Source organism: Prionailurus bengalensis, chromosome B2 (genome assembly GCF_016509475.1).
Source record: "Prionailurus bengalensis isolate Pbe53 chromosome B2, Fcat_Pben_1.1_paternal_pri, whole genome shotgun sequence".
In the NCBI taxonomy this organism is placed as follows: Eukaryota; Metazoa; Chordata; class Mammalia; order Carnivora; family Felidae; genus Prionailurus; species Prionailurus bengalensis.
This window is the reverse complement of record NC_057349.1, coordinates 11,066,181-11,081,677: the sequence shown is the minus strand read 5'-3', so window position 1 is coordinate 11,081,677 and position 15,497 is coordinate 11,066,181. Positions and strand designations below refer to the sequence as shown.

At 42.3% G+C, this 15,497-nt stretch overlaps 1 protein-coding gene across 4 annotated transcripts in view; it reads left to right on the top strand.

Moving 5' to 3' along the window:
* Nucleotides 1–15,497, top strand: part of RNF144B (ring finger protein 144B) — a 183,704-nt gene that overhangs the window by 106,142 nt on the left and 62,065 nt on the right. For all 4 annotated transcript variants that reach the window (XM_043590725.1, XM_043590726.1, XM_043590724.1 and 1 more), the window contains exon 2: nucleotides 8,523–8,720. In XM_043590725.1, coding sequence (XP_043446660.1) covers nucleotides 8,556–8,720 — 165 coding nt within the window. In that variant the 5' untranslated portion in view covers nucleotides 8,523–8,555. The remainder of the gene's footprint in view (nucleotides 1–8,522; nucleotides 8,721–15,497) is intronic.

Genomic DNA, 15,497 nt, shown 5'->3' with positions numbered 1-15,497 from the left:
GAGACTGGGTTCGGTCACCTTTACATCACTAGCACCTAACGTGTGGAATTCAGAATTCAATTCTTTGTGGGGTTGACTTTGTTTCCTGCATTACTGGGTTTTTGAGAAAAGGATTTGGCAAAGGCGAATGAAAACATACCTGCTGCACCTTGCTTAGTGTGGGATGGAAGGGAGTCCTCTCCCAAGCTGCTTTTAAATTTGTTTCTAATTAAAGTTTCTATAGGAAACTTCTGACATTCAGAAGAGAGGGTAATACAGATACAAGTTTGTATCCATTTGGAGCAAACATTTTGATTTAGCTATGTGTGCCTTAGCAACTGTAGTTTCCTGGTAATGTCACGACCCAAGAAGTCAGCCCATCTCTTTCTTTCTGTATGGGGCTTTCTGAAATAACACGTCTCCTTGATCTGTTCATTACATCATTGTCTGACCTGCCTTTAAGTGGCGTTCTTCCTGCTTCTGAGCTTTGTTGTTATGCCAGGCAGAGGGAAGACGAATTATTCAGCAGGGCTGCATGAATAATTGTGGGAGGCAGGGAAGCACTGATTAAAAAAACGGGGTGGGCAGGGCACTCTGGCGGTGTTGAGTGGGGAGCTCCCACGAAGAGTGTAAAATTACAGTGCCGAAAATATCACGGAGCTGTTATTCTCCTATTCACGCCTGCCTTCTCTGATAAGTTTTCATTGTTAGAAAAGCCAGGGACGGATTTTCTCCTCTTGGGCCTTTCCCTGTAGCGGTAATGAGAATGTGGAAACAGGGCAAGAAAAAAAGGAATGTACTTTTTAGAAAAAGGATCAGCATTGTGCAGATGTTAGAATTTGCCGTCCCAGATGGCTGTGCCCTGAAGGATTTAGAGTTAGTCATCTGCTTTGTTAGCCGTTGTCCCCATAAATCTTTCTGTGTATTTCTCCTGAATGTTTTGTAGGAAAAAACATAAAAATCAGATATTGTTCTCACCATAAAAAATTGTAACTGTGTGAGGTGATGGGTGTGTTAACTAACCTTACTATGGTAATCATTTCGAAACTTGTGTAGACATATATGTGTATCTGTGTCTCATCATTACACTGTATACCTTAAACTTATACAATGTTACATATCGATTATATCTCAACATAGCTGGAAGAAAATTAGATCTTAGTAATAGCTGTAACAGACTTTATACATAACAATTTCAAATAGCAAAGAGACTGTTTAGAAAACAATGCTAATAATAATATTTGTTGATTTCGGCTCAGGTTATGGTCTCACAGTTCATGAGTTCGAGCCCTTCGTTAGGCTCTGTACTGACAGCACGGAGCCTGCTTAGGATTCTCTCTCTCTCTCTCTCTCTCTCTCTCTCTCTCTCTCTCTCTCGCTGTCCCTCCCCCCACCCAAAATAAATAAACATTAAAAAAAAAAAAAGATATTCCTCCTAATGGAGTGTCTGTCCTTTTAACCTGTATACGAGTTAATAGGGATATATTTGCACATTAGTTCCATTTTTAGAAGATTACAGTCTCCGGGTTACACATTTATAATCTTGTTGACATCTTGGTAACTGTTGGGATGAATATGTTAAAGCTAAGGAATTACAGACTGAAGTACTTTTTCATTTCCTGGGGGAAGAAGACGTAGTCTGCTTTCCTATTGCACGAGGCACGATGGTAAACAGTCTTTTACAGCAATGCTGCTACCTCACAAAGCCCGAGTAGGTGAATATTTGCTTCCATCACACCTAAGAACTAAGAATGGCTTGGATTTGTTTATACTCGAGAATAGTGTCTAATCTGTCTTGTTTTTGCATATAATGATAAAGTGTCCCATATGTGATGCCAGGTATCTGTTGTTGGCCTTGGGTGTTACTCTTTCAGAAAATAATTAAGTAGGGGTGCCTGGGTGACTCAATCAGTTAAGCGTCCGACTTCAGCTCAGATCACAATTTTGTGGTTTGTGGGTCTGAGCTCCACGTTGGGCTCTGTGCTGCCAGCTCAGAGCCTGGAGCCTGCTTCAGATTCTGTGTCTCTTTTTCTGCCTCTCCCCTGCTTGTACTCTGTCTCTCAAAAACAAATAAACATTAAAAAATAAGTAGATAGAAGATATTTGTTTCTCTGATATCACTGGGTTTGTACTGGTCCATCTAGTCCCCGAATGGCCAGAGAGCGGGTCAGGGATGCAAACAGTGGAACCACAGCCCTGGCCACGAAGGAGGTCTGTCCTAAGTCCTTACCTCACTAAGCACTAATACCCATTGCCCTTGCTACTCTACCAGCCAGCTGGTCTACCTTCCATTCCAGACTATACTTAGGGTAGAACTTCAGCAAATGGCTAGTGACTGATGAGGGTCAGAACTTCACTAGACTCAGTCTGTACCATTTGAGTCGTTAATAGCTTCTGTTGAGAACACGAACTGGCGCTAAATAGTTGCATTGGGCAGAAGTGCCAGGGTCAACACAGTACTGATTTTCAGATTATGTTGAGTGGAATCTGGTTGCCTGACATGTCGTTCTTGGTTGGTGTTGGGAGAGCTTCCTAACAAGGCAGAGATGGGAACTTTGGATTGTTGTTTCATTCTCGGTTAGAATATTGGCTTCTTGAGAAAATCTCTCCATTATGAAGGCAACACTTCAGACGTACCTTCCCCACCACCTACCCTTCTTGAAAACCTTTCCCTTTGTAAGCTTTCTCTGAGTCATGCTTTCATATCTTTTATTCCAGCTACCTCACAGGAATGACTCAGTGCCTTACATGGGCATGGAAACACTTTGAGAGTATTCCTGTGTCTCCTCTTCTGTTTTGTCCCTTGTTCTTGAGTAGATCTTAGACTTCCGTAGCACGGTTTGGAATTAAGACCTCAGCACAGATCAGCTGGCTTTTTACACGCATTCATATTCTCTTCTGTCAGTAACATCCAGGTGATTCATTCCGTTTACTTTCTATTTCTCTGGGTCTCTTTAATTCTGCTTCATCCATTTGTCTGAATTTTAAAGTTTTTGCTGAATGGTGCAAAAATTCCTAAATAACTAGGTAAGTATCCCGGTGAAACATTGTCCCTTCCGACTACATTATCCTTTTGTGCTGTGGAACGATCACCGAGACTCTGGGTAGTGAGGCAGGCGTAGACGACATTAGTTAAAAATACTTTGAATGTTGGCTCTTCCAGCCTCTGCGTTTTTGGAGCAGATTGCTTTTCCAGGCCGCCAGCAGAATACGAAAAGTCCTTCTACATCCTGTGCTTCTAGCATGCCGCCCCGTTGTGTGGTTAGTTATATTTAAGCAAGTGATACTTGTAGAATCTGGGTGAAGTCCGCCCTCGCCGCCCCACCCCCACCCATGCCATTAACTTTAGCGAGTTTAAACCTAAAAGCAGCTGTCCGGTTTCTTTTTTCTTCCCCAACATGCCCCTTGTCCTCTCTGCCAAAATTCTTTCCTCATCGGGTTCGGCTGGGTCACATCTGCCATAATGGTAAAAGCTGGGATCCTCGTTACCGTTACCGTTTTAAAACAAGCAGGAGGGTGGACCATTCAGGTCACTTTCTTCTTTCAGGTGATACGTGAGGTATGAGGCAGAACCAGTTGAGCAAGGCAGTGGGATGAATTACCGGCTCTCTGGGTGGATAGCTTTCCCCAAAACCTAGAAGGGAGCGGGTGTGAACCGTCAGTGCACCTGCGGAGACATGGTGCTGTGAAAGGGTCGGGAGCTGCCAGCATGTGTGCGCGCGTGTGTGTGTGGGGGGTCAGCTTCCTCTGGACACCCCTTCTGAACTTCATGCTGTTTGCTTATGGTCTGGGTGGGCGGCTTAATTTCTTCTCTTGGTGGTTCCATGCTGCGGAGACTGGGGGATCCGAATAAGATGTAAGTGAAGGGACACTAGGACACCTGGGAGCCATTCCCGACATCTCTAAGGAGAGAACTTCAGGACTGTCCTGATTGTTCCTTGAAGAGCTCTGTATGTAATGAATCAAGGGTGAAAGGATTTTCTGGATTCATATTCTTTTTATGAAGCGCTCAGCGTGTGTTATTTTTGAGAGAGAGAGAGACAGAGTACGAGTGGGAGAGGACAGAGAAGGAGACACAGAATCCAAAGCAGGCTCCAGGTTCTGAGCTGTCCGCACAGAGCCCGACACAGGCCTTGAACTCACAAACCACGAGATGGTGGCCTGAGCCAAAGTCTGGATGCTTAATCGACTGAGCCACCCAGGTGCCCTGAGTCATTCATTTTTTAAAACCTTTATTAATTGATTTTGCCCAGAGTGAAAACTCGAAGAGCAGGTTTTCAGACTGTGCCTGGTGAAGCCTTGAGCATCTGTGATGGTGCCTGGCAGGTGCCCAGGGACAGGTCCAGGGGACCTGGCCTGGCTCTCCCTGTCCTCTTCCACCAGCACTGGCCCACCTTAGCTCCCTTACACGGTGGCAGTTTACTCCAGATTTTGCTTTTGTAAAATTCCATCGCCTTAAACATGTTTGAATGCCGTCACTTCAGGGAGTCAGTGTTATTGCCCACAGAAAAATAAATCACTTCTTTTTGAAGAATCATTTTGAATTGTGCACATCTCAGAGATGAAATATGTGACCTCCTTCCTCTTTCTCAGTCACAAGTACGGCCTTGTTTGGAATGCTTGGAATTTTTGTTGTTGCTTTAACAGAACAGGTCTCTGCTTTGGAAAAGGCTTTTATCAAAATATTTTTACAGATAAAATATACTTTAAAAAGTTGTGTACATGTGTATATATAGTAAACCGCTTGATTGAGGTATGATTGATGGCCAAAAGCTGTATATATTTAATGTATACAACTTGATGAATTAGGAGATACATATGTACCTCAGGAACAGCATAATGCCTGTACTTAACAATGCTACATTGTAAGCTTAAAATTTTACTAAGCAGGTAGACTTTTTTTTTTAAGTTTATTTATTTATTTTGAGAGAGACAGAGACAGTGCAGCAGGGGAGGGGTAGAGAAAGGGAGAGAGAAAGAGAGTCCCAAGCAGGCTCTGTGCTGTCAGCACTGAGTCTGATGCAGGGCTTGAACCCACAATCTGCAAGGTGAAGACCTGAGCCAAAACCAAGAGTCGGGCGCTTAAGCGACTGAGCCACCCAGGCGCCCCACTAAGAGGGGAGATCTTCTGTTAAGTGCTCTTACCACATACACACATATGCACACACATACGCACGCATGCACGCACGCATGCACGCATGCACGCATGCACGCACACACACACACACACATACACACACACATACACACACACATACACACACACATACACACACACACACATACACACACATACACACACATACACACACATACACACACATACACACACATACACACACATACACACACATACACACACATACACATACACACACACATACACACACACACAAATAACGACAAATAAAGTGGACAGGAAGAAACTTGGAGGTAATAGATATTTTTATATTTTTATAACTTTGGTTTGTAACTCACAAAGGAGTGCAAACTTATGGATATGGCAGGTGGTAAGACCATGTTTCACTATTAACTTTTTTTAAATATTTATTTTTGAGAGAGAGAGAGTGCGAGTGGGGGGAGGGGCAGATGGGGGGGGGGGACAGAGGATCTGAAGCGGGCTCTGCACTGACAGCAGAGTGTGACACAAGGCTCAAACTCATGAGCGCCAAGATCATGACCTGAGCCGAATTTGGACGCTCAACCAACTGAGCCACCCAGACGCCCTCAAAAGACCATTTCTAAGAGATAATCTAAGGAGTATGCAATTACGTCTTCATTTTGTGAGTGTCCTATGTCTCTTTCTAAAAAATGCTATAGGGGCACCTGGCTGGCTCAGGCAGTAGAGCATGAGACTCTTGGCCTTGGGGTTGTGAGTTCAAGCCCACATTGGCACATTGGGGGTAGAGATAAAAATTTTTTTTTTTTAATTTTAAAAGTTAAAAAAAATGTGGTTTGAGACTATAAGAAATAATTGACTTTGCTGAAGAATTCCTACATCTCTTGCTGTGTTGGAACAGCAGGACTAACCTGTTCCTAACAGCTTCCTCCAAATGGGCTCTTCCCGTATTTGACATTTGTGGCATGGGGAGGTTCTGGTCTGTGTCAGTCCCCTCTTCCCTCCAGAAGCATTTACTGGCTACATTTCTTCTTTGCTGCAGCCTTCTCCATCTCCTCTCACCCTCCTCCTCCTTCCTTTAAAAAAAACTTTATTAAGTTTTAACATTTTATTTCCAGTGTAATTAACGTACAGTGTTATATTAGTTTCAGGGCTACACTGAAGTCATTCAACAGTTCTATACATTACTCAGTGCTCATCAGGCTAAGTGTACTGGCTGTGTTTCTTCTTGATGTTTGACTAGGGATTTCTCTTTTTGTGGGCAAAGATCATCAGAATATGGTGTATACACCATGTTGGGAAGATAGAAATGTGAAGACAACACTTGGATGAAATTGGTGATGTGTGTGTTACTTGGAGAAACAAACAGGTGATGGTTGTCTAAGCATCACCTGGAAAGAGGAGAGAGGTAAAAATCACTAATTGACCCTAAAGAGAGATTTTTTTTCTTTAACTTCAAAATCCTGAATTTTATACGTAGGTTGATTTGCTCTTGGATGATAGCTCATTAATAGGTAAATAAGAACACCACATCTTAAGCCGTATACGGCCTTTCCCAAGAAATACTATCATGGAAGCCAATCATTGGTTAGCTTCCTATTTAAATTTATTTTTAATCAAGTCTACTACTGAGGGAGTAGGTAAAAAGCCTTGAATATTTCAGGTTACTAGAGTTTATAATAACTGTTGATTCTTGTATGACATTAAGAAAGTTAGTGCAGTTAGATCTCATAGATCTTTTTTCTTTCCATCCAATACAATTTGTTTTTTTCTCCCTTGTCATACTTTTGTACCTGTATGTTGAGACATAAGCCACTGTGGGGCTACATAACAAATGCCAAACATGTAATTTCTTTTGCTCCAAAATGGGGATGAGAAGAGTCTGGTTCTTGTAGGGGGAGAGCGTATTTACATTTATTTCTGTGGCAGAATTTATTAGGATTGGCCATACTCTCTTGAAATGGTAAGAACTTTAGGATTTTCCTTCTCTTTAATTAGAACATGAAATTTCTTGATGTGCTATAAACTATCAAAGATTACTTTCACAATTATTTTACCTCTTCTAAAGATAATCTGAATAAAAACAAGTAGAAGGGTTTCAGTTATAATTTTTATTTTTCAGTGTAGGAAAATCCTATTGTCTTGCCATATTTAGAGACAGATTTTACTCTGCACGGTTTCGGTGACCTTCGATAGCTGTAGTCATGGGCTGTTTGTCTCTTTATCTCTTTGTCTCGGGTTTCCTCTCTCCCTACCCCTTGTAACTTCTTTCTCTCCCCGTTCCATCCTTCCACATAATATCCAGTCTCTGGTGTAAGGGGCCAGGACTGGGCTTGGTCTCAGAAGATGGAGGTTCGAATTTTGCTCTGCTCTATACAAGCTCTGAGAACCCAGGCAGATTATTTAACTCCTCTTCAGAAGAAGTTATGATTGCTTAGCATCTCTATAAGATGAAGGAAATAATCATCACGGTTGCAAAAGAGTAAATGCAAGGACATATGTGACAGAACACAATTAGCACTGATCCCCCCTTGAAGAAAGTTGATTGGTATGAAACCTATAGAACGTAAAGTGTACCATTTCAGTTGTTGTAAGTGTGTAATTCGGTGGCACGAAGTACACTCACAGTGTTGTGTAACTATCACGTTCTCCATTTCCAGAACTTTGCCATCATTCCCAACAGAAACTTTGTACCCATTAAATGGTAACCCTCTATTTCCCCCTCTCCCAACCCCACCTTTCTACTCTGTCTCTCCGAATATGATGGCTCTAAATACCTCCTATTGATGGAATCATACGATGTTTGCCCTTTCGTGTCTGGCTTATTTCACTGGGCATAATGACTTTAAGGCTCGTCCTCCTATTCCCTTTTAAAGGTGAATAATACTCCGTTGAATGTTCATATCACATTTTGTTTATCCCTTCATCTCTTGATGGGCATTTAGAGTGTTTCCACTTTTTGGCTAATTGTGAATAATGGTGCTGTGAGCATTGGTGTGCCAAGTATCGGTTTCCATCCTGGTTTCAATTCTTTTGGGTGTATGCCGAGAAGCAGAATTGTTGGATCTCATGGTAATTTTTTGTGTAATTTTTTGAGTGGGGCATCCTATTTTCAAGTTGTTGTTGTTTTTTTAAATCTGTTGGATTATAGTATGCAACTCCTAAATGGCGTGTTTATTCCTTGTGGTCTTTTCGTTCCCATAATTTACATTATATGAGTCAGGATGGTGAGGTCACCTTCAATTTCTCCAGGAGCACCTTGCCAAGGTGGCAAGCTCTATAGGCCATGGCTCTCAGAAATGCCTTTGATGTATGCCTAGATATCCCGGAAGGTGAAGGTTTGCTCTGTTGGTGCCCAAATGTGTTGGTTAAACAACAGCTGTATTAATGAATGCAATATTTTCTGCTTTGGACCTTCCTGTAGGGGTTGAGGAGACTGAAGAAGGCTGATGGGCTGATGGGCTCAGCTGGTAGGTTCCACTGTCTCACCATGACCACCGAAAATCCGACGCCGGGAGACCTGGCTCCGTCCCCCCTCGTCACTTGCAAACTCTGCCTGTGTGAACAGTCCCTGGACAAGATGACCACACTCCAGGAATGCCAGTGCCTCTTCTGCACAGATGTAAGTTCTCCTTGAAGTTTTCATCATGAGCGTGAGAAAATACAACGGGGAGAACTGTCAAAGCACAGGATAGATTTCGGTGGCTTTCTGAGAAACCAGGGTTTGCTACAACAGCCTTCTGTTTTGGAGAGCAATTCCACGTTTGGGTCTGTTTCCAAATAGTGTCTGGAATGGTAAATCCCGTATTTACTGCTTTTTAGGCAAAGCATAATGTATATGTGATCTTTAATTACTGGTTGAATAGGCAGGATCTGTTCTTAAAGTGCTAGGTAAGAAACAAAATAGAAATATTTTTCACACATCTCAGTTAACTCCCATCTGTAAGGAGCTCATCCAGTGTTGGATGATAGACCAGGTGGCTGTTAACTGAATTTTCTTTCATAGACTTTCTCGTCTCTTACAAAGCACATGATACATAACTCTTTTACTTTGTGCTTCTCTCCCTTTTTTTTTTCTGTCTTCACAATATGCTGAATGGTACTTATTCCTCATAATAAAGAGAGTATGTAGATAGATCTCCAGGAGTGGGCCTTCCTCTTTTAGTGTGACACTTGGTATCAATGGTCATGACCTTGATGGCGCATTTCCCTGGAGTCTGGTTGATTAAGGTGTGAAGATAGGAGAAATAGACTGTTGAATTCAAGGTGGCTACTGCAAGTGTGAACCCAGGGGTCCTATTCAGATTTTCATTTATTCAAATATCTTTTGAGCTCCTACCGTGTGCCAGGCACTCTGCTGGATGTTGTCCCATAGGGAAGATGGACTCATTGAAGGAACTGTCCAAGTTTGGCAAGGTCAAGGGTAGCTAGATGTAGTATACCAGCAGACTGTCTCACCTGCTTGGGGATGGGAGGGGGCATCCTGGTGGCAGTGATCTCTGAGCTGAGGCTTTAAACAAGAGTTGCAAATTGACGCTCATGGGTCACGTCTGGGCTCAACACATTTTTATTTGGATCCCCAATTGGGAAATTTCATGAAAAAATGAAAAAGTGGTAAGATCTAGCTACTCCATCCAGGCCTGTATTTGTAGGCCCCAAAGAGACGATCTTTCCTCTGTTTATATTACCTTCCTGTCTCCTGTATGTATTTGAATCAACTACTCTTAAAAAAATTTTTTTTCATGTTTATTTATTTTTGAGACAGAGAGAGACAGAGCATGAACAGGGGAGGGGCAGAGAGAGAAGGAGACACAGAATCCAAAGCAGGTTCCAGGCTCTGAGCTGTCAGCACAGAGCCTGACGCGGGGCTCAAACTCACGGACCATGGGATCATGACCACCCAGGCGCCCCACGAGTCAACTACTCTCTTAAACCGAGGATGAATTAAGAGTCACGCGGGATGCAGACTGGCATCTCAGCATGGCAGAGGCCTGATGTCCAAGTTATAGTATTTACCTTTTATCTGTGCTTTGGTAGGGCCTCTTCTGGGCAGACTGTTATTATTTATTAGACAAAAAGTGTAATAATCACCAGACAAATCTAGGTTTCATGCCCTGACTAGAGAAGGAAATTGAATAGTTCAGGTATAGTGACCAGTGCTTAAATCAAGGGAAGCAAGGACAGAGGAATCATTAAGGATGTAGAGTCATTTATAAAGTGGTGTATTTACTAAGCATACTTTTTTAAAAAATAGATTAACAATTTAAGGTGAAATAAATTTTGCTCTTTCTTGTTAATTTCATCAAAATGTCATGTTCTCAAGCTCATTTATATTGATTAAAAAACTTTTTTTGATTGAGGATTAGGGTAGGGAGAAGCCTTGGAATGATTTTTGGGTAAAAAGGAAAGTGACTAGGGATGCCCAGGTGGCTCAGTCGGTTGAATGTCTGACTCTTGATTTTGGCTCAGGTCATTATCCCAGGGTGGTGGGATCCAGCCCCATGTCAGGCTCTGTGCTGAGCCTGGAGCCTGCTTAGGATTCTCCCTCTCCCCCCTCCCCCCTCCCCCCTTCCCCCAATAGAAAATGAAAAAAAAAAAAATAAAAAAGGAAAGTGACTATAATCCTTTCCTTAAGTTTTGAACTCTGGGATCCAAAGATGACGAGTGTCCCAGGATCTGTGCCAGCCACTGGGATTTATCAGTTTGAGAAACAAAGCCAGCAGAGGTCCTCGCTTTTAGGGGCTTATATTCTATCAAAGGCAGTTGCATAATAAACAATAAACATAATAACTGGGTGAGTTACAGAGGATTGGGCAACAGGGCTTAGAGAAAAGGCAGAGCAGGGCCAGGAGGGTGGAGAGCAGGTGGGGGCTGTTGCAGGTGTAGCAGGCTGTGAAGAGGACGCCTCGCTCAGTGACGTCTGTGCTTGGTCCTTCCTCATGTTATCAGTGTGTGTTGCTTAAGGAAGTGACCTTGTTGTTGAGGGGCGGCTTCGGTTTCCTTTGGTCTTGCTTTGCTGCTGAATGCTGTGCTTCTGAAAGGATTCTTTCTGACCTTCTCACATAATTTTTGGACCCTTGCTAGTCTTTGAAACAAAGGAGTCAGAAGCAGCGTTTGGTTAAAGGCAGGAGGGAAATTTTTGTCTGGGGGTTACTGATGTTTGAAAAGCAGGATACAGAGTTCAGGTTTTGCCATGAGACCTAATAGTTCAGGATTCAAGTATGTGCTTGTCAGTGCTGGGTAGAGGGTCCACAGGCAGAGGTGGTACCTCATATTGACAAGGAGTGCACGCTGTCACAAGGATGGGTGCACAAGATCTCAGTTCCCAGTTAAAAACAACACAACGGCTTCTCGGTTCCCCTTTGGCAATTTGAGGGTAGGAGTTAGGACAATGAGAGTATTCTGTCATCTATGATCAGACTTCCTCATTGTTGGGGAGTACTCCAAACCAGAAAGTCAAATGGCTTGGTAGTTTTTATATCCCTCCGACGCTGGAACTTTTAAAAAACTATTAAAAAATGTGTCCAATCCCGCACATTTTAATTTGCACTCCAGTATAGATATTCAATGTTAATAGTAAAGGTATCAGATGTGTTTTGCGTTTTCAAGGCTGCAGAGAAATATGTGACACATTTGAATCGGCCATATACTACTAATTTCTGACTTTAAATATGATTGCATGACATCTTCTAAGTATTGGCTGGGAAAGACTTCTCGCGCATACCGTGTCTTTGAGATGGTGTTGCTAAGATCATCCTCCCTCCCTTCCTCATTATGAGAGGGGTCAAATGGAATGGTCCCCCTGCTGGACGCGGTACTATACTGGTATACTTTCATAATTTAATAAAGCTTTTTATACATTCTGTCCTTAAGAATGTATAAGGACATTCTTGTTTTCCCTAAGAAGTATCCCTGACCACGTTGCTGTGAGCTTAAATTCTCTCTGTTCCCAAGATCAGTGTGCTCTGGGAGAGCAGTGTGGATAGATGTGGGGTGTCTGACCTGACCATTGGATGTGAGCCAGGTCATTCCCTATCTTTAGGGAGATCGGGCCTTCTGATAGGTGCCCCCAACCCACGTGCATTCTGTGGACCTCTAGTGCTGTGAAACAGAGGTGATCCTTGACTAAACTGTCCCATGGTCCGATTAGCTCAGAAACTGGTATGTTCTCCATTCCTTTCTCGGAAGGATCATAATGCATTCTAGAGGCTCTGTGAAATCTTGTGGTTAAAAGAAAAGCAAGGGGACCATGTTTAACTTCTTCTGAGGAAGCATTTCCATTTGACCACCCCACCTTTTTAGGGGACTACCCATTAACTTCCCCACAACTCCGGCTCTGGAGAACACTGCTTCAAATTATTCCCTGTAGGTAATTCTTGATTTAAATTACATGCGGAGAAAGGAATGTGATGGCCTTTGCTTCAAATAACCCATGAGTATAGCTCGTTTCTTGTTGAAGGAAACTTAACGTGTTCTATTTCTGATGACAGTTTCTGTTAGACTCTTTGCTCAGCTGTAATATACAGAAGAAAGTGTGGCATAAAGCAAGGAGCAAGGAAGGCTAAATATATAGGACAGAGGTGGGCCTTGCTCTCATTAGCATGGCTGAACTCACAGACCATTACGTGCATTGTGGAGTCAAGAAGTTGATATTGTGGGGTCATGGAGAGAGGTGTTGCAAAATCACTTGCTCTCGTACTTGAAGGTTAAATATCCCAGGGATGTTCGTCTACTAACTAATGATATGCAAAAACTCTCTCTTTCTCTCTCCTGTGGATTTAAATAACTCAAACATGAAAATTCAAAATTTCCTTTTCTGGCATTTGCAACATACTCCTCCAGATAATGATAGCACACAGTTATAATTCAAGTGGAAGAAAAAAAATTCACAAAAGTCCATTATCAAAGGAGGGAAAATTTGTGGGTTTGCTCCCCTGTGAGCAATTTTTGCCTCTCTGATTTATTCTGGAAGCTATTTCTGTCAGCCACGAATTAAAGCATAATGGAGACACAGTTGTTGCTTGTTTTTATAACCTAGATAATTTCACCTGAAAAGAGTCGGTATGTTGGGCATGGCCTATTTACCTTTCAGATTAAAGACAGGATGTGCTGAGCAAAAAGAAAATAACGTCCAGCCGTATTCTTGACTTTTTTCCATTACATTTTGTTGGCTCTCAGTAGTTAGAACTCCTTTTACTATTCATTTCTCTGAGCCAAATGGATTTTCCAATGTTTAAAAAAGTGAGAGGAAATATAAAACTTTTTAGACCAAGCCCTTCTTTTCCTTGGGGCCTGTTGAGTGACCTTTAAGAAAAGCCCACATATGGCCTTGGAGACGTTTACAGTTTGGAAAGATTTGCAGTGCGTGCGTGCGCTGGCGCGCGTGTGTGTGCGCGCGTGTACCCGTGCACACATGTGCACCCGCACGGGTTGGTAGCTTCCAAATGAAGCAGAGAACCTGCGGGTGTTTGTGCCTGGATTCTAACTGATAACTACATTAGGATTTCAGAAGGAATGACATTTTTCGACTACCACCTCCATTTTCCCTTTCCAGTGCAGCGTGGTGGTTAAGAGTGCAGATTTGGGGGTGTCTGGTGGCTCAGTCAGTTGAGCGTCCGACTTCGGCTCAGGTCGTGATCTCATGGTTTGTGGGTTTGAGCCCTGTGTTGGACTCTGTGCTGACAGCTCAGAGCCTGGAGCCTGCTTTGGATTCAGTGTCTCCAGTTCTCTCTGCCCCTCCCCCTCTCTCTTCCAAGAATAAATAAACATTAAAAATTAAAAAAAAAAATTAAACATGAGTGCAGATTTGGAGGTAGGAAGACCAGGCTCAGGTTCAGGCTTTCCCATCAACGTGTGTGAACTTTAGGCAAGATCTTCGGCTTCTCTGAACCTTCCTTTCCTCTCCTGTGGGGTGGAGGGAGGTAGGGGATGATCATCCCTATCTCAGAGAGTGGTAGGAGGCATTGAGTGAGAACTCCAGTCAAGTGCTGAGTCTCTTTTAAGTTGGGGCTGTTTTAGTCCTTTCTTTCCTAATAAGTTCTACTGTGTGCTGAGCTGTCTTGTTTTTCAGTAATGTTATAGAGAAAGGAAATCCTGTAAAAACTAGACCACCTTCCTCTTTAGCCTTTTATAAGAAGATGGTTTTATAGGTGATTTCAACCTTGCTACTATTCTGAGACACCCACAGACTGGCAATTAGGGTAGAGAGAGAGATTTCTCTGTTGGATTTGTCCAAAGATTGGCTAATGGCTCGGGGCTTCGATTGAAGAGTGAGAAGTAGGACTTCAAGGAAAACCAACACAACTTTAAAAGTGAATAGATGAGGGTATCTCCCCAAAGAATATGAAAACACTAATTTGAAAGGATATGTGCACCCCATGTTTATTGCAGCGTTATGTATAATAGCCAAGCTATGGAAGCAGTTCAAGTGTCCCTCAATAGATGAATGGATAAACGATGTGGTGTATATACACGAGGGATATTATTCAGCTATAAAATAGAATGAAATCTTGCTATTTGCAACAACATGGATGGATCTAGAGAGTATCATGATAAGCAAAATGCGTTGGTCAGAGAAAGACAAATACCACATGATTTTACATATATGTAGAATTTAAGAAACAACAAATGAACAAACAAAAAAAAAAGCAAACCAAAAAACCCCCCAAAAAACAGACTCTTGACTACAGAGAACAAACTGGTGGTTACCAGAGGGGGGAGGTGGGTGGGGGATGGGTGAAATAGGTGATGCGGGGATTAAGAGCACACGTATCGTGATGAGCCCTGAGTTGTGTATGAAAGTGTTGAATCACTGTATTGTATACCTGAAACTAATATGGTACTGTCTGTTAACGATACTGGAATTAAAATTAAAATAGTAAAAAATAAATAAAACCTTCAAAAAACCCCGTAACAGTGAACAGATACGCACATTTCTGATGGATGTAAGAGATCAGATGGCCCAGTATCTCAGGCTACCATTTATTTAAAAGCTGATTACCCCCAATAGGAATATAGTAATAGAATAACTTGTTGGCTTGATATGTATAGACTATCATTTTAACTATTTTTTTATTGAGAATTCTCTAGAGCTGCAAGAAATAACAAGGCATCGTACGCCAGCAATGTCACAAACATTTTTTTGTCCCCTCCTCTAGTCGTGGCCTGAGGCACTAAAATTCTCCAGTTCTCTGCCTTCCTGTCTTGTAGTACATTAAATGCACAGAAGTAAATTCTGCCAATTTAAGGCCTTCTCTGATTCCGTTGGATTCTGCTACTAAAACATTCCAGTTTACAAGGTTAGTCTTCGGCTTTCCCTTCACTTTACTTTGGGGTAAAGTGAAATTATCTGTGCCAGGTTTTCAGTGACTTCATCTGACATCGTTTATTTGTAAATGAC